The following is an 18,504-nucleotide window of genomic DNA, read 5'->3' on the forward strand; positions in this document are numbered from 1 at the left end:
CATTCACAGACCCCTGCATGGTATTTCTTATGAGATGGCATGAGTCTAAGGACCAGCTAGATTTTGTATACATTTTTATTCAAGGAACAGAATAAAGCTAACTAGATCACAGCATCACACAATATTATTACACTAATATATGTGTAATTAGAGTCCCAAGAGGAGGACAGAAAAATATTTTTAAATATAATGGCCAATTATTTTTCAAATTTGTTCAAAACCATAAAGCCATTGATCCCAGAAGCTCAGCAAGCCCCAAATGGGCGGGGGGGGGAGATATGAAGAAACTACATAAAATCACATTAAAATCAATTTGCTTACAGTAATTAAGAGAAAATGTGAAAAGTAGATGGGGGACAAAAGACATTACTTAAAGGGAAAAAATGGATAGTAGACACACAAGACTTAAAGTCTGAGAAAGATGCAAGAAAAAAGTGGAAAAACATCCTTAAAGTACAGAAAGAAAAAAAAAAAGATTATCAATCTAGGAATCTATAACCAGTAAAAACAACTCTCAAAAGTGAAGGCAAGGGCTTCCTTGGTGGCGCAGTGGTTGAGAATCCGCCTGCCGATGCAGGGGACACGGGTTCGTGCCGGCCCGCGTACCACAAAAAAAAAAAAAAAAAAAAAAAAAAAAAGTGAAGGCAAAAATAAGATTTTTTTTTCAGGCATACAAAAGCTGAAATGAATAATTTACCACCATCGGCAGACTAAAACTTCAAAAATGTTAAAGGAAGCCCTCTGATAGAAAGAAAAATGATACCAGATAGAAATCTGGATTGGCAAAAAGGAATGAAAACATCATAAACAGTAGATATGCAAGTAAAAAGACTTTTTCCCCTTATTTAAAAAATTTCTTTACAAGATAGTTCGTTATTTTAAAATATATTAAAAATGTAATTTAAGGTTTATAACATGTAAAAGTAGCACAGAGCCTTGGGGATTGGAAGTATACTATTGTAAGATTCTTATATTATATATGGATGTAATGGTATATTACTTGAATATAGACTGTACACTACACTGTAAACCTTAAAGCAGGCAGCCACTAACAAAAAGTGTATAACTAATACCCCAGTAAAGAGATGAGAATGGAATTAATCCCAAAACATATTTGAAAATATGGAACTAAAAGAAAGCTAAAACAAATACAAAACAAATAGCAAATGGTATGTTTAATCCCAGCCATATCAAAAACCACATTAAATGTAAATTTTTTTAACACTCCCAATTAAAAGGCAGAGCTTGTGATATTGAATAATCACATTGATACAGAACAATTGTGATATTTTAAAAAGCAAGAACCAAGAAATACCATGCTAATGTCAATCAAAAGAAAGCTGGAGTGATATTAATAGCAAAGTAGATTTCATAGCAAAGAATATCATAAAGAGGATCATTTTATAATGATAAAAAGGTCAGTTTAGCAAGAGATTATGATAATCCTAACCATGCATCTAATAATAGCTTTAAATTTTATTAAACAAAAACTGATACAACGAAAAACAAAGCTACAGTTACAGTTTTCAATATATCTCTCTCAAACCATTAGAACAAGTAGACAGAAAATTAGTAAGGGGACAGAAGACTTGAACAACACTTAACGAAATTGATGTTATGTATAGAACTCCCCATGCAATGACAGAATTAACATTATTTTCAAATATACAAGGATGATTTACCAAGATACTTTATATTCTGGGTCATGAAACAAGTATTGATAAGTTTAAAAGCCACAAAATATGTTCTCTGATCACAATGAAATTAAATTGAAAATCTGTACCAGAAGGATACCTACAAAATCCCTAAATATCTGGAAACTTAGCAACTTATTTCTAAATGACCTATGGGCCAAAGAATAAATCACAGGGAGAAAGTATTTCAAACTGAATGAAAATGAAGATGTGACATTGAAATTTGTGGGATGCAGCTATGAAGCTCACTTAGAGAAAGATTTATAGCATTGAACATTTATATCAGAAATGTTATATAGGGCTTCCCTGGTGGTGCAGTGGTTGAGAATCCGCCTGCCGATGCAGGGGACACGGGTTCATGCCCCAGTCCGGGAAGATCCCACATGCCGCAGAGCGGCTGGGCCCGTGAGCCATGGCCGCTGAGCCTGTGCGTCCGGAGCCTGTGCTCCACAACGGGAGAGGCCACAACAGTGAGAGGCCAAAAAAAAAAAAAAAAAAAAATGTTATATAAAGTCTCAAATCAATGATCTATGCTTATATCCTATGAAGCTTGGAAAAAGAGCAATTTTAGCCATATAAAAGGCAGAAGGAAGGAAAAACTAAAGGTAAGAACAGAAATCAATGAAATAGAATACAGAAAACAGAATATATCAGTGAAACCAAAAGCTAGTACTTTGAGTCAATTTGTTCAAGAAAAAAAGAGAAGGTACAAATTGTCAATATCAAGAATTAGAGATGAGACACCATTACATATCCTACAGACAGTAAAAGAATAATAATGAAAATATTATTAAAACTTTATGAAAATAAATTTAGAGACTTAGATGAAATGGGCAGAGTCCTTGAAAGGCAAAAATTACCGAAGCTTACTAAAGAAAAAATACCATGAATAGTCCTATATCTATTAAAAAATTGAATTTGTAATTAAAAACTTTCCCAAAAAGAAAACTCCAGGCCCAGATGATTTCCCTTCCAAATTTCACTCATTATTTAAGAAAGAAAGAATAGTTCAATGGAAACTCTTCTAGACAGTAGCAAAGGAGTAAATACTTCCCAACTCATTCTATGAGGCTGGAAATATCCTGGTACTAAAATCAGACAAGGGCATTAAAGAAAAAATAAAGTCCAGTGATCTTCATGAATATTGATGTGAAAATTCTTAACAAAATTTCATCTAAATACATCCAACGATGTGTAAAAGGATAATATATTATGATCAAATGGAGTTTATTTCAGGAGCAGCTGGTTCATTTAACACTCAAAGATCAATCAATGTGATTCACCATATTAACCAACGTAATGGGGAAAACCATCTCAACAGATAGAGAAAAAGCAGTTGACAAAATTTAACATCTATAGAAGGAAACTTTCTCAGCCTGATAAAGGGCATAGATGAAAAACCTAAAACTAACATCACACATAATGGTGAAAGAACTAAAGTGCTTAGTGTTTTTATGGTAAAGCAGCAAGTTAAAGAAGCATTTCATTCCTTAACTTGTTCAGCTAGGTGGAACTGTAATTTCTTTGCTCCGTTTTGTGACATGAAACATTTTAATGCTATTTTATTGTGATGGAATCATGCCTATTACCTAAGGTAGGCTTTGCCATCTGTGAAAACTCAGTAGGTGGAAAGCTAAAATTTTTTTTAAAACACGTTATACATTGGGAACAAGAAAAGCATGTCCATTCTCACCACTTCTAGTTAACATCTTTTTTTTTAACTTCTCAAGTAGGTTTTTCTATTTGTTGAAGATGTTCTCTGTGCCATATTTATAAACATAAATTTAATATACAATTGTCATACAATAATAAAAATAAATACTTTTTACTCTTTATCAAATGAATGTTTGCTTAAGAAAACTCAAGGGATGTTTTCAAGAATAGTTCTCATCTTGCCAGAAAACTTTTTGTGGCAACCTAATTTTTTAAATTGAGGTATAGTTGATTTACAATATTATATGTTTCGCATGTACAACATAGTGATTCACAATTGTTAAAGATTATACTCCATTTATAATTATTATAAAATGTTGGCTATATTCCTTGTGATGTATAATATATCCTTGTATCTTATTCTATTAAACATCTAACTGGAAATTTTAGACAGTGCAATAGGCAAGAAAAAGAAAATAAAAAGGATACAGATTGAATATGAAGAAATAAAACTATCCTTATTTGCAGACAACATGTGTGTGGAAAGTCCCAAAGAGTCTACCAAAAAACCTCCTAGAACTAATAAATGGTTTAGCACAGTTGCAAAATACAAAAATCGATTGTATTTCTGTATACTAGCAATAAACCGTTAAAAATTGAAATGTAAACCAATAACAAGTAAAATAGCATCAAAAATATGAAATTCTTAATATATATTTGACAAAAATGTACAAGACCTGTGCACTGAAAACTACAAAACATTTCTGAGAGAAATTATAAAGGACCTAAATAACTGGAACGATATACTATGTTCATGGATCACAAGACTAAGTATTATTAAGATTTCAGTTTTCCCCAAATTAATCAATGGATTCAGTACATGACCTATTCAAATCTCACCAGGTGTTCTGAAGGAATTGACAAGGTGATTCTAAAATAAATAGAAATGTAAAGAACCTGTAATAGTCAAACTTTTTTTTTAAAGAACAGAACTTGAATACCTATACTCCCCGATTTCAAGATTTACTACAAATCCACATTTACTAGTAATCAAGACAGTTGATTATTGGCATATACACACATACATACACACACACACCAGCACACCATTACATAACAAAAGATCAGAATAGAGAGTCTGGAAATAGATTCAACATGTATGGTCAATTGATTTTCAACAAAGGCAATTCAATGGGATAAGTGTAAACTTTTTACCCAGCGGTGTTTGAACAGTTGGATATCCATATGGAAAAAAATTCTTTGACTCTTAATCTCACAGCCCATGTAAAAATCAACTCAAAATGGATTTATTTATGTAAAATTCTAGAAAATGCAAACTACCATAATCTCTAGTGACAGAAAGCAGATCAGTAGTTGCCTGGGAGCAAAGTGGGAAGCATGAATTTATAAAGAGGTGTGAGGAAACTTTTGGGAATGATAGATATGTACATTATTTTGATCGTGGTAGTGGTTTCATGTATGTATATGTGTGTGTGTGTGTGTGTATATATATATAATCAAATAGTACAATAAACAGCATATATTTAAAGTGTAAGTCAATTATATCTCAGTAACACTATTAAATAACTTTACTGTGTCAAGGCATTTGCTCTATTTTGTGTCATTCCATTGTACTGGGGGATATAAAATATAATACTAAAGAACCTTTTTGACCTGCTCAGTACACAGGTCTTGTACTTTTTTGTCGAATGTGTGCCTAAAAATTTGAAATGCCTAAGTACTTCCCTAGTCACACACTCGCTTCTATTTTTCAGATTGAATATGAACACAGAGCACCAGAGTGCCGTCTGGGTCTGAAGGAAGGCCGTCCATTCTCAGGGGTCACTGCATGTTTGGACTTCTGTGCGCATGCCCATAGAGATTTGCACAACATGCAGAATGGCAGCACATTGGTAAGTGGTGCTGAGGAGAGGTTAGCGGCATGTCCTGTTGAAGAGTAGAGGACTGGAAGTCAGCAGCATTTAGAGTAATATGTTTTCTGCCGGTGTCCCTGCAGAGAACAGCGTTTTCATGAACGATTGCTATCACAGGGTGACCTTGTTTCGCATAACTAGTAACTCTCATAACAGGTTGGCGTGTCACGTTAGTGGAAAACTGTATTGACAAGCATGTGAAAATCATGGAAATTCTTGGTGCTAATTTAAACCAGTGACTAAGCCTCGCCAGCTACAGTAAGATGCCCAAAAAAATTCTTTCGGAATTCACCGTCAGATATCTAGTAGCTTATAATCAGTTAAGCAACAAGCCATATACAAGCTAAGGTACCAGTCCAGCTTGCAGAGAAAAGTATAAATGAAAAATGCATCGTCGATGTCACACCAACTACTACAGAAGGTTCAAAGTGCAAAAGAGCCCATTGTAACTGCATATTACAGTGGGTAAAATGGATTGGTCCTTGTATTTGAAGGCTTTGGTAAGGGGAGAAAATGGATCCATCTTCGGGGGGAGCGATGTTGCACACCATCAAAACCCGGGGTGTGGCCTTGACCTAGAGAGCTGACTCAGAGTGGAGACAAAGAATGAAAAAGCTCAAGTACAGAAACTGTGAATTAATGAACCGAATGAATTATCAACATGGATACAGGCGCAATTGAGGAGGATGACCAACGAGACCTAACGTGGAAAATAGAAGGCAGGCACTATAGTTAAATTATAGTGTAGAAAAGAATTCAGAGAGATAGTAGGCAGTAGTGGAATTAATTTGAGGAATCTGGCGTGAAATTTTTGTTGAGAAGCAACGAGGGTGTTGGTGTAGCGGTTTAGAGCAGGGGTCGGAAAAGTTTTCTGTTAAAAGCTTTGCAGGCCACATAGGATCTCTGTCATATTCGTTGTTTGGGATTTTTTTCAATAAAAAGTTCTTTAAAAATGCAAAAAGAAACATTCTTAGTTCACTGGCCACACAAAAACAGGCCACAAGGCAGTTTGGCCACAGGCCCCAGTTTGCTGACTTCTGATCCAGGAGAACAAACGTGAGACTTATCATCCACAATATCAATATCTAACACCATCACTCATCAGGTATTGAAAGCACCTGCTCATCATTTGGAGGCTCTGCTAGATTCTGGGAAGTAGAAGAAATAAATGATAGCTGGAGCTATAGTAGGTCTTGAAGATAACCAGGTTTCTCTCCAGCGTGGTGATGGAGAGTGGGCAGAGGATGAGCAAGTTTTTGAATGAAGGGGAGTTTGCCTCTGATAGGTCACAGGTTCTGTGAGGTGAAATGGAAAGCAGCACTAGAGAGGTAGAAGCGAGTAGGGATAAATTGTGGGAAAAGGTGACAAGTGCTCAGAGGCAAGGATTTGGGAAGACTTATGTGTACGAAGTGAAATGCTCATTTTAATACCATGGCATGTTAAACTTACTTATTTATAAAGGTAAATCTAATATAATCATCACATTCCTTTCAAGAGTATCTTTCAATGATTTTGTATTACCTTGGGTTTTAAGTAACTGTGGTCTCATTTTCTCCGTTAATTAAAAACACTAAATACTAAAAGCTAGTATTTTAAAACCAACAAACAATCTTTCATCAAAGCCAATGTGATTGTGGTCAACAAAAGAAAAAAGTACCATCAAATTATCAAAGCAGCCGAAGTAGCTTTTTTTTTTTTTTCTTTTCAGAAGAGAAATGAGTGAGAAGAGAAACAATAAGTTAGATTTCATAAAGTACAGAGGAGGGAAAAGAAAGGTAGAAGCAGTGTTAACTTACATATTACCTGTATCAATCAAATCTTCAATTTTAACATTATTTAGATTTCACTTTGGTATCCTGTGGAAATTTCTTAAACACAGTTAAGGAGAGTTAGCTGTGAGGAAAGATGTGAAATCTCTTCGTGTACAAAGTATGAGATTAGGCGAATGTGATGTTACCAAAAGCAGAGGAAGTCATTCGGTAGAGGAAACTTGTAGCTTCTTTTTGAAGCTTCTTCCCTTAGTCAGAAATGTAATGTGAAGAACAGGGTCACTGCAGGTAACAGTTCCTGATAGATTCCAAAAAAAAAAAAAAAATGTCAACATGAACTTGTTAGCTGTGAGGAAAGATGTGAAATCTCTTCGTGTACAAAGTATGAGATTAGGCGAATGTGATGTTACCAAAAGCAGAGGAAGTCATTCGGTAGAGGAAACTTGTAGCTTCTTTTTGAAGCTTCTTCCCTTAGTCAGAAATGTAATGTGAAGAACAGGGTCACTGCAGGTAACAGTTCCTGATAGATTCCAAAAAAAAAAAAAAATGTCAACATGAACTTGTTTATCTTGATGTACATTTTGATGCAATTCTCATTAATAACAGACAATCATGGTTTTACGGTCACAAACCAATCTGGTCCAGTAGGCCAGCACCACAAATCTAAATACTGAGAAGGGAAAACACACGCACACACACACAGCAGCTGTCAGCTGGCTGAAACTGAGGCTGTGCTGTCTTATTTCCCGGCCAGGTATGCACCCTCACTAGAGAAGACAATCGAGAAATTGGAGGAAAACCTGAGGATGAGCAGCTCCATGTTCTGCCTCTCTACAAAGTCTCTGATGTGGATGAGTTTGGGAGTGTAGAAGCTCAGGAGGAGAAAAAACGAAATGGTGCCATTCAGGTACTGAGTTCTTTTCGACGGAAAGTCAGGATGTTAGCAGAGCCAGTCAAGACATGCCGACAGAGGAAACTAGAAGCCAAGAAAGCTGCAGCTGAAAAGCTTTCCTCTTTGGAGAACAGCACAAATAAGAATGAAAAGGAAAAGTCAGCCTCCTCTCGTACAAAACAGATTGAAAATGGAAGCCAGGTGAAACAGTTGGCAGGTAAATGTAATGTGAAGCATTGTAGATATATGTGTTACATGCCACTTATTTTTAAAATGAACCTTGTTAACTTGGGAAGGTTGTGTTCAATCATGGTCTTAGTTCTGTACTAGAATTTTCTCTAAGGTAGCAAGGCCCAGGCTTTGTTCCTGGAGATGGTAGTGAGGTGTTGCATCAGCCCCAGTGTGAGGGAGAAGTTTGGATTTTATTCTATAACAAATGGCAAAGTTTTATGGTAAGGGATATGGTGAAATTAGTGTTAATCCATCATCGACAGACAAGCCAAATTAGAGGCAGAGGAACTAATAGTTTGGAGATTGATGCAGTAAACCAAGAGTAAGGTAATAAGAGCTTGAATTTTGGTGGTAGCAATGAAGATACAGCAAAAAGATGACAGAAGCGAATTCTTCCAAAATGATTATCAATACGTTGGTGACAAACCATTAGAATGAAGGAGAAAAATTATTTAAGGATGACTCCAAAGTTATAAGCCTAGATAATTAAAACAGTACTATTGTTTGAGGTAAGTTTGAAAATGAGATGTATGAGGGAAGGGCAGGAGAATTAGATACCTTTCTTTAGCCATGCTGAGTCTGAGGTTTACGAGGGGAATCCACATATATCTCTTAAAAAGCTTTTACCCATCAAAATAGATCACATCTATAGTAGTAGCAATAGAGCATTATTTATCAATGCTAGTGGATATTGTTTCTTGCTTTGTCTGTAGTTAATACTCTAAAAAGAGAAGTCATACAATGTGATGTCCATATCCAAATTTCAGAGATGGTATTGGCCTAGCCATTAACAAAAGAAAAATGCATATCTTTTGCATTAGTATAATGCTCTGCTTAGAACCAACTGTCTTTGCTTCACAAAGTCAAATCTCCCTACTGATTGATTTTGAAGCTCAGGGATAAAACTAAGTAATTTAGAATAATATGTCAAAGATGTTTAATAAATATTTGTTGATTGGTTGACTTACACTAAGAGAAGTAAATCCTATCCACTCCCTGGTATCTCTTTTAAGTTAGCTATAAAGTACAATCAGTTAGAACTTTGTGTCTGGTTCCTTCTAACTGGCCTCTGCAGTGACTGTTTCAGTTCTCAGGACTGCCATTGCAGCTCCATTTATCTGTTCTCATCTCATATTACTCTTTCTTTTAAGTGTGGTCATGAAACAGAAGTATGACTTCTAAAAGTTTCATTTACAAAGCTGAAAGTTCCTTTAAAGTTGTATCTACAACTTTGTAAATTTCCTTCCTGGAAAGCACGCTAATGAAATAGGGTTTGCCAATTGTATAAGGTGCTTTGGGTATTTAAATGAATGTCATTCTTTTTCTCATAGCATTGCTGAATCTTCCATAACAAATTTTTTGCTACATTACCTATTTAACATATTTGATTGCATGCCAGGCAATGGAGAAAGAAAGTAAAATAAGACATGGTCCTTTCCCTCAAGGGACTACTTTGCAGTGAGGTGAGGAGGGGACTAAAAATGGATAATTCCAGTACATTATGACTGTTGCTTTATCTGACTGGTGTTTGCAGTGGCTATGACAAAGTATTACAAAAGCACTAGAAGTTGGGTTTATAGACGGTTTCCTTGAGGAAGGGATAACTATGTCAAGGGAGGGCAGGGAGATGGGGAGGAGGGGTCAGGGCACTTCAAGTAGAGAGTGTGGCTTGATCAAACGCGCAGAAGCTCCAGAGAACACGATGCTCTCAATGGAATGGCTTTTGGATGTTCTATTACATTTTTCACCATTTACCAAAATGTACAGCTGTGTGCTCTGCCGTTTTATTTCTAATGCGTTAGACACAAAAAATTATGCCAGACAGTGATTAGAGAGCTCTGACATTGCTCTTGTCCTGGTGTGATGGGTGTTGCATAATTCTAGTGATGGCTCTCACATACCTGTAGACATCCTCACTAGTTCTCATCAAGTGCTGATCAAGCATGTTTGTCCTTGCTCTCTCTTATCCTGTCCACAGAACTTCTGCGACTTTCAGGACCCGTCATGCAGCAGCCCCAGCCCCAACTGCAGAAGCAGCTTCCACAGCCACCGAAGCAGCCACCACATCACCCCCTCACTGATAACCCTCAGTCAGAGTCTGTCAGCTCTTACGCTTCTTCTGGATCCACCAGTCTATACATGAGAAGGCCCAATCCAGTTAGTCCTTATCCAAGCTCTTCACACACTTCAGATATTTATGGAGGCGCCAACCCTGTGAACCTCTATTCCACCTCATCCCAAGCTGCAGGTTCATATTTGAATTCTTCTAATCCCATGAGCCCCTACCCTGGGCTTTTGAATCAGAGTAACCAATATCCATCATCATATCAATGCAATGGAAGCATAGCAATGGACAAGTGCTCCCAATATCTGGGTTCCTATTCTCCCCAGTCTCAGCCCATGGATCTCTACAGGTATCCAAACCACGATCCTCTGTCTAAGCTAAATCTACCACCCATCCATACGCTTTACCAGCCGAGGTTCGGAAATAGCCAGAGTTTTCCTTCTAAGTACTTAGGTTACGGAAACCAAAATATGCAAGGAGATGCCTTCAGCAGTTGTACTCTTAGACCAAACGTACACCACGTAGGTACATTTCCCCCTTATTCCGCTCATGAGATGGATGGCCACTTCATGGGGGCTGCCTCTCGATTACCATCCAATCTGAGCAATCCAAACACGGACTATAAAAATGGTGAGCATCACCCATCTTCTCATTTAATCCATAACTACAGTGCAGCTCCGGGCATGTTCAACAGCTCTCTTCATGCCCTGCATCTCCCAAACAAGGAGAATGACGTGCTCTCCCACACAGCGAATGGGTTATCTAAGACGCTTCCAGGTCTTAACCATGATGGAACTGCTTCTGTCCAAGAAGGCTTCCACGGAGTACACGACGCTGGCAGTCAGGAAAAGCCGCCTTGTGCCGCCGAGGACAATGACGAGGTCTGGTCTGATAGCGAGCAGAGCTTCCTGGATCCTGACATTGGGGGAGTGGCTGTGGCTCCGACTCATGGGTCCATTCTCATCGAGTGTGCAAAGCGCGAGCTGCACGCCACAACCCCTTTAAAGAATCCCAACAGGAACCACCCCACCAGGATCTCACTTGTCTTTTACCAGCACAAGAGCATGAATGAGCCAAAACATGGCTTGGCGCTCTGGGAAGCCAAAATGGCCGAGAAAGCCCGCGAGAAGGAGGAAGAGTGTGAAAAGTATGGCCCAGACTACGTGCCTCAGAAAACCCACGGCAAAAAAGTGAAACGGGAGCCCACTGAGCCGCATGAACCTGCCGAGCCCACTTACCTGCGCTTCATCAAGTCCCTTGCCGAAAGGACCATGTCCGTGACCACAGACTCCACAGTAACTACATCTCCATACGCCTTCACTAGGGTCACGGGGCCTTACAACAGATATATATGATGTCGCCCCTTGTGTTGGTTACCTCATTTGAAAAGACCACAACCAATCTGTCCATAGTGTAGTTCTTATGATGTGGGCAGTGGGGAAAGGACACAGTATTCCTGACAAATGTGGTGAGGGGAACCTCAGCTCACCAGCAAAGCGAGAGGTCATCTTACCATAGCACTTAATTTCCACTGACTCCTAAGTGGTCACAGATGGAATCTAGGCAAAAGACCAAAGCATTCTATGCAAAAAGAAGGTGGAGAAGAAAGTGTTCCACAATTTACATTTTTTAACACTGGTTCTATTATTGGACGAGATGATATTTAAAAGTGATATTTTTCCCCCTTACAGCTCTACACATCTGTGACCACTTTTAATAATACCAAGTTTGCATAGTCGTGGAACACAAATCAAACAAGTACTGTAGTATTACAGGGGCAGGAATCTTAAAATACCATCTGGTGCTGAATATACAATGTACTGAAATACTGGAATTATGGCTTTTTAACATGCGGTTTTTACTGTAATCTTAATATTAACTTTTATTTATCAAAATAGCTACAGGAAGCATAAATGAATAGACAGCAAAACACTGAATTTGTTTGGATGTTCTAAGAAATGGTGCTAAGAAAATGGTGTCTTTAACAGTTGAAAATTAATGCCTTTATATCATCAAGATGCTATCAGTGTACTGCAATGCCCTTGAATAATGGGCGTACCTTTTCATTCAAGTTTTTAATCATAATTACCTATTCTTACACAAGCTTAGTTTTTAAAAATGTGGACATTTTAAAGGCCTCTGGATTTTGCTCATCCAGTGAAGTCCTTGTAGGACAATAAACATATATGTACATATATATACACACAAATATGTATATGTGCACAAACATGTATATCTATAAATATTTTAAATGGTGTTTTAGAAGCACTTTGTCTACCTAAGCTTTGACAACTTGAACAATGCTAAGGTACTGAGACGTTTAAAAAAAAAAAGTTTACTTTCATTTTAGAATGCAAAGTTGATTTTTTTAAGGAAACAAAGAAAGCTTTTAAAGTATTTTTGCTTTTAGCCATGCATCTGCTGATGAGCAATGTGTCCATTTTTATTACAGCCAGTTAAATCCAAAACGGGACTTATTGGATTCAAGGGAATACATTAGTCCACAAAACACATGTTTTCTGGTGCTCATCTCACATGCTATACTGTAAAACAGTTTTATACAAAATTGTATGACAAGTTCATTGCTCAAATATGTAAAGTTTTAAGAATTTTCTGTTAACTGCAGGTAGTGATTAACCGCATGCTACAGACTCAACAAAGCTAGTTCACTTAAGCAATGCTATTTTATGGATCTGTATGCTCTTCAGCGAACCCAGTGGCCGTCTGCCTTTGTGTTGATAATTGTACATTGTGATGCTGTCATTTCTTAGCTTAAGTGTCCTCTTTACCAGGAAGATTGAGCAGACTGATGCCTGCATAAGATTAATAAACAGGGTTAGTTCCATGTGAATCTATTACTTAAAAGGAAAAAAAAAACAAACAGGCAGCTGGTTTGCTGTGATGGTTTTAAATCATTAATTTGTATAAAGAAGTGAAAGAGATGTATAGTAAGTAAATTAAATTGTAAACAAAACTTTTTGAACGCAATGCTTTAGTATTTTAGTACTGTAAAAAGAAATTAAATATATATATATATATATATATATATATATATGGATTTGAAGCAGAATTCACGTCATGATGGTGCTACTCAGCCTGCTATAAATATATCATAATGTGAGCTAAGAATTCATTAAAGGTTTGAGTGATGTTCCTATTTGTCATATACCTCAACACTAGTTTGGCAATAGGATATTGAACTGAGAGTGAAAGCTTATAGCATTGTGTACCATCATTATTTTCCAAGTCTTTTTTTTATTAAAAAAAAAAAAGCATACCTTTTTTCAATACTTGATTTCTTAGCAAGTATAACTTGAACTTCAACCTTTTTGTTCTAAAAATTCAGGGATATTTCAGCTCATGTTCTCCTTATGCCAACATGTCACCTGTGTTTATGTAAAATTGTTGTAGGTTAATAAATATATTCTTTTTCAGGGATTTAACCCTTTTATTTGGAATCCCTCCTATTTTACTTGTATATGTCCTGATGTAACTAAAACTAATTTTGTAAATCTGTTGGCTCTTTTTATTGTAAAGAAAAGCATTTTAAGAGTTTGGAGAATCTTTTGACTGTTTCAAGCAGAAAAAAATTACATGAAAATAGAATGCACTGAGCTGATAAAGGGAAAATGGTAAGGCAGGAGTTTGGCAAGTGACTGTTGGCTAGAGTCCTTAACTCTCTAAATAAAGATGTTTTGATCCTGTAACCAATACAGGCACAGATCCATGAGGACTTCTCTACACAAACAAAACACTTAGGGGGATGGTGTGCAATCAGCTGTACCATTATGTCTTAGTCTGTGTACATTTTTGCTTACTAACATTTCAAATAAATTCTTAATCAACGGAGGCCTTTGAGTTTTATTGGTCAAATCTTTATAACATGGCTTTTGTCTTTAAAAAAAATTTCTCCAGTTTTTGGCTGTAACCAATTTACAGGCATTTCAAGAACATTTGTTTTGTATTTGTCAAACTGCATGATTTTAATATTTTGCATATACCATGTATCTAACCCCAAATATTTGATTACTTCATGCACATTTGTTGGTTTTGAGTCAGCCATCCCAATATGAGTGACTGTTTGGTTTCTGTATCATCCACTGTCATTTGTCAAACTGCTGGCCAACAAGAGCAGGAAGTGTAGTTTGGGGGGGGGTTGAGGAGAGGTTAGGTAGGGAGGAAGAGAGGAAATTGAGTGGCATATTGTAAATATCAGATCTATAATTGTAAATATCAAACCTGCCTCAGAATGAATGGAAAGCAGATCTCCAATTTGCTTATATAGGAATATCAGGTTGACTATATAGCCATACTTGAAAATGCTTCTGAGTGGTGTCAACTTTACTTGAATGAATTTTTCATCTTGATTGACGCACAGTGGTGTACAGTTCACTTCTAAAGCTAGTGGTTAACTTGTGTAGGAAACTTTTGCAGTTTGACACTAATATAATGAATTCTGTGTGCATTTTTCTACGCTTTTTTAAAAAACAGTTTCATTTCATTTTCATGAGATGTTTGGTTGTCTATAAAAATCTGAGGATGGTTATAAATACTGTAAGTATTGTAATGTTATGAATGCAGGTTATTTGAAAGCGTTTATTATTATATCATTCCTGATAACGCTATGTGAGTGTTTTTAATAAAATTTATATTTATTTAATGCACTCTAAGTATTGTCTCGTTGAAGTTTCTCTTTACTGCCTGAATTACTGCCACCTCGGTGAGGCAAAAGGGAACGAAAAGAAATTTCTTTTTAAAGATAGATAGATACTTTTTAGATTGTTATTCTTAATAGCAAACTATGAGGTAACATCGAAATAATTAAGGCCAAAATATTTCTCTAGTTATTCAACTTTGTTTTCAAGCTTACTTGTTAGCCTATTCACTTTGCATGTGTAGCCAGTGTAAGTCAGGAGTGGTGTAACAGCACTTCCGCTGACCGCAGGCTGACCATCCCTCCTGGTGTAGAGCCTGAGGGCTATCGGTGACAGCAGGGACACCAGGGTTGAGTTCATCCTGCTTAGGTCTAAGGCCAGCCCTGCTCTCAGATTCTCACTTTCCTCTTCATGTCCACTCTTCAAGGAAAATTCCTCTTCCTGCCTATTGGAAGGGCAGGCAATGTTAGGCCAGAGGAGCGGGAAGAGGTAGCGTGGGAGGCACCAGACAGATGTGCATGTCCTCACCCACCCCACATGGCTTCAGGGAGCTGGAGGCTAGATTGTCCTCCTCTCCACCCCTTCCCCCGTCACGTGAATCGCCCCTCACACAGCCCCAGTGCACTCCTGCTGCAACACTTTCTAGGTAGCCAGTGTAAGTCAGGAGTGGTGTAACAGCACTTCCGCTGACCGCAGGCTGACCATCCCTCCTGGTGTAGAGCCTGAGGGCTATCGGTGACAGCAGGGACACCAGGGTTGAGTTCATCCTGCTTAGGTCTAAGGCCAGCCCTGCTCTCAGATTCTCACTTTCCTCTTCATGTCCACTCTTCAAGGAAAATTCCTCTTCCTGCCTATCGGAAGGGCAGGCAATGTTAGGCCAGAGGAGCGGGAAGAGGTAGCCTGGGAGGCACCAGACGGATGTGCATGTCCTCACCCACCCCACATGGCTTCAGGGAGCTGGAGTCTAGATTGTCCTCCTCTCCACCCCTTCCCCCGTCACGTGAATCGCCCCTCACACAGCCCCAGTGCACTCCTGCTGCAACACTTTCTAGAAACAACAAGATACCAAACACAGTTACTGGTTCTACTTAGACTGAGTCTTCCAACCCTCACCCTGACCCCTTCCGAAATCGGTAGGGAAATCATTTACATCGTGACTGAAGTAAGGGAATTCCCTTTCCCATACTTTTCTCTCTGTTCAGCCTGGGTCAAATAGTCATGCCTGAGCCCAGGAAATGACTGCCGTTTAATGATCTTTGAACTCATAGCCTGGGTGATTCCTCCAGCACTCTACTCAAAGCCAGGATGTTAAGAGGAGAAGCAACATCACCATTAAAAGGCAGCGATTCACCAATTTTATTGTTTTAATTTCAACCCTCTGGGGGTGTTGTCAACCCTCATTTCATGATCCATCCTCTGGTTGAACCTTGGGAACCTCCCACTCTTCACATTTGCTAGTCTCCACTGCCCAGGGCAAGGGGAATTTAAGATTCTGTGAGCACAAAACCTTTTCCTGCCAGGGCCCGTCCTGGTCCCACTAGTGGAGGCTGGTGGTGCCAGTGCCCTGTAAATGAAGGTGCGGGCAGCCCTGCTGCTTCTAAGCCCGCAGGTGGAGAGGGGAGACAGCTGGCAATAACAGATGAGCCAGCGTCACAAAGCTTGATTGACCCCTTGCCTCCTCTGGAAATAATTGCCAAGAATGAACCTTTTCATGCAAGCAGGCGTGCACACAGCTGCCCTGTCACACAGTACCACTTGCTCCTTTCCTTGCTCTCTTCAGTTTGTCTATCCTAAAAACCCTCCCTCCCGCCTTGGGTAATTCGAGCTTCTCTTCGACTCCTGCCTGATTCTCCTGCTCTGTACCAAATCAGCTATGTAAGAACCAGATTCAGTGAGAAAAGACCTTATTCATCAAGGAATCTTCTCCTCAAGCTGCAGAGAATTTTTATTTGGTTTTGTTGGTTTAAAGGCCACCTGGAGGTGAGTGTCCAGCAAAAAAAAAAAAAAAAAAAAAAAAAAAAAAAAGGAAAGCTGGGGGAGCATCTTTTCTTTCAAATCAGCGCATGGGGAGAGTGCGGGCCACACGAAACACTTGCTAACTAACTTCAGTCACTGGGCTTTGCGGTAAGGGGCGGGGTTACTTCCTCCCCGCCTTCTTCCCTCTCTCCGCTGAGAAACACTCTCTAGCTGTTAGAGTGGTGAGAAAAAGTTCGCAAAAAAGCCTAGAAGAGATTTAACCGTAATTATAGATTATTTCAGTTTTACCAGCACTCTTAAGTTTTCGAAGAACAAAGATACTTTTATTCCCATATTCTCGAGGCCACGTGCCTGCATTTCCCTCTCTCTTACCAGGCAATTTCTCACAAATGTCTTTGCTTGTCTGGTACAGCATTCCCTCTTGAAAGGAGCCTCTCTTTTCCTTGCACACACGCTGCACGAGTACGCTTTCTTTGGGGGCTTCATTTTATACTTTTTCAAAAGGAATTTCTCGACTCAAATTGACATTTTACTCTCTAATCAATTCTTAATTCAAACTGAAATGAGACTTCTCCTTAGGTGATGAGTAAAATACTCGTTACAGAGAGACACTCCACTTCTTCCCTACGCCCACAAGAAGGAATTCAGGTCATTTAAATTCACGGAATGAAGGATTTCTAGGCATATTCACCAAGCGCTTGCTTTATATTCCTTGCACAGCATAGTCACAGTAATAGAAATCTGGGTGGTGTAGCTTGAAACTTCAGATGCCCCTGGTGCCCTAACCCCTCTCTCATGGGTAGCTCTTGACTGAGCTTTAAGAAACATGATGAAGTACCGGCAGAAGTGCAGCAGAAAGCACCTGGCTTTGGATGCAGTAGTTTTACTAGTTAAGCTTCACCTGTAAAAGTCCATAAAATAGTACATTCCTCACAGGAACGTGGTAAGGATTAATGGGAATGTAAAACTTTAAGTACAAACTCAAATATACGGTTATTCTTACAAAGCTTTTCCTCTCCCTCCCTCCCTCCCCTTTGCTTCCTGCTAGCACGTGCATCCTACTGACCGCACTTTAGTGCCCGTCTAGCTGACTTCCCACAGCACGACCCCGAATTCCCTCGCCTGACCAAACAGGTCTGCATAACAGCGTAAGAGCTCTTGATTATGAAGCAGCACTAGGCCCTCCAAGCTAGAGAGAAGACAGTGACAAAACAAGGAAATAATCCTCTGTCCTATAATCTTATTAACCCTCAAATTGGTTTTCAGATGAGGTAATAATCCCCTAGTGACTCTGTGAAAATTCCAGTAGTTGGAATGACATCACAGTTTCTAAGACACCAAATACACATCAAAGACCAATAAGAAGCTCAAACAATTTGAGTTAAAAGCAGAAAGAAAAAAAAATTAACCAAAGGAAAAAAATAAATGATTGAGGAAATTATATTTTTATTTCCTTTCCTTACAATGTCATCTAGTAACAGGTGTATTTCGTGGAATTAGTGTTTATAATATCCATGTTTCAAATACGCATATTTGAATAAAATATTTTTAAGGCAGAGTATATTAAAATGGAAGGGAGTTATGTTTCAAATATTATGTATCATTGATTTTTTTTTTAATTTCTGTTTTTATAT

The 18,504-nt window shown here is 38.3% G+C and overlaps 2 protein-coding genes across 6 annotated transcripts in view; one reads left to right on the forward strand and one right to left on the reverse strand.

Annotated features, from left to right (window-relative positions):
• Positions 1-15,453, forward strand: part of TET2 (tet methylcytosine dioxygenase 2) — a 136,087-nt gene extending 120,634 nt beyond the window's left edge. For all 5 annotated transcript variants that reach the window (XM_007106503.4, XM_007106502.4, XM_055086150.1 and 2 more), the window contains 3 exons: positions 5,123-5,260; positions 7,805-8,159; positions 10,152-15,453. In XM_007106503.4, the coding sequence (XP_007106565.2) occupies positions 5,123-5,260; positions 7,805-8,159; positions 10,152-11,593 (1,935 nt within the window). In that variant the 3' untranslated portion in view covers positions 11,594-15,453. The remainder of the gene's footprint in view (positions 1-5,122; positions 5,261-7,804; positions 8,160-10,151) is intronic.
• PPA2 (inorganic pyrophosphatase 2) overlaps positions 1-18,504 on the reverse strand; it is a 320,000-nt gene that overhangs the window by 135,868 nt on the left and 165,628 nt on the right. The window lies entirely within an intron of this gene.

This window comes from Physeter macrocephalus, chromosome 7 (genome assembly GCF_002837175.3).
Source record: "Physeter macrocephalus isolate SW-GA chromosome 7, ASM283717v5, whole genome shotgun sequence".
Lineage (NCBI taxonomy): Eukaryota > Metazoa > Chordata > Mammalia > Artiodactyla > Physeteridae > Physeter > Physeter macrocephalus.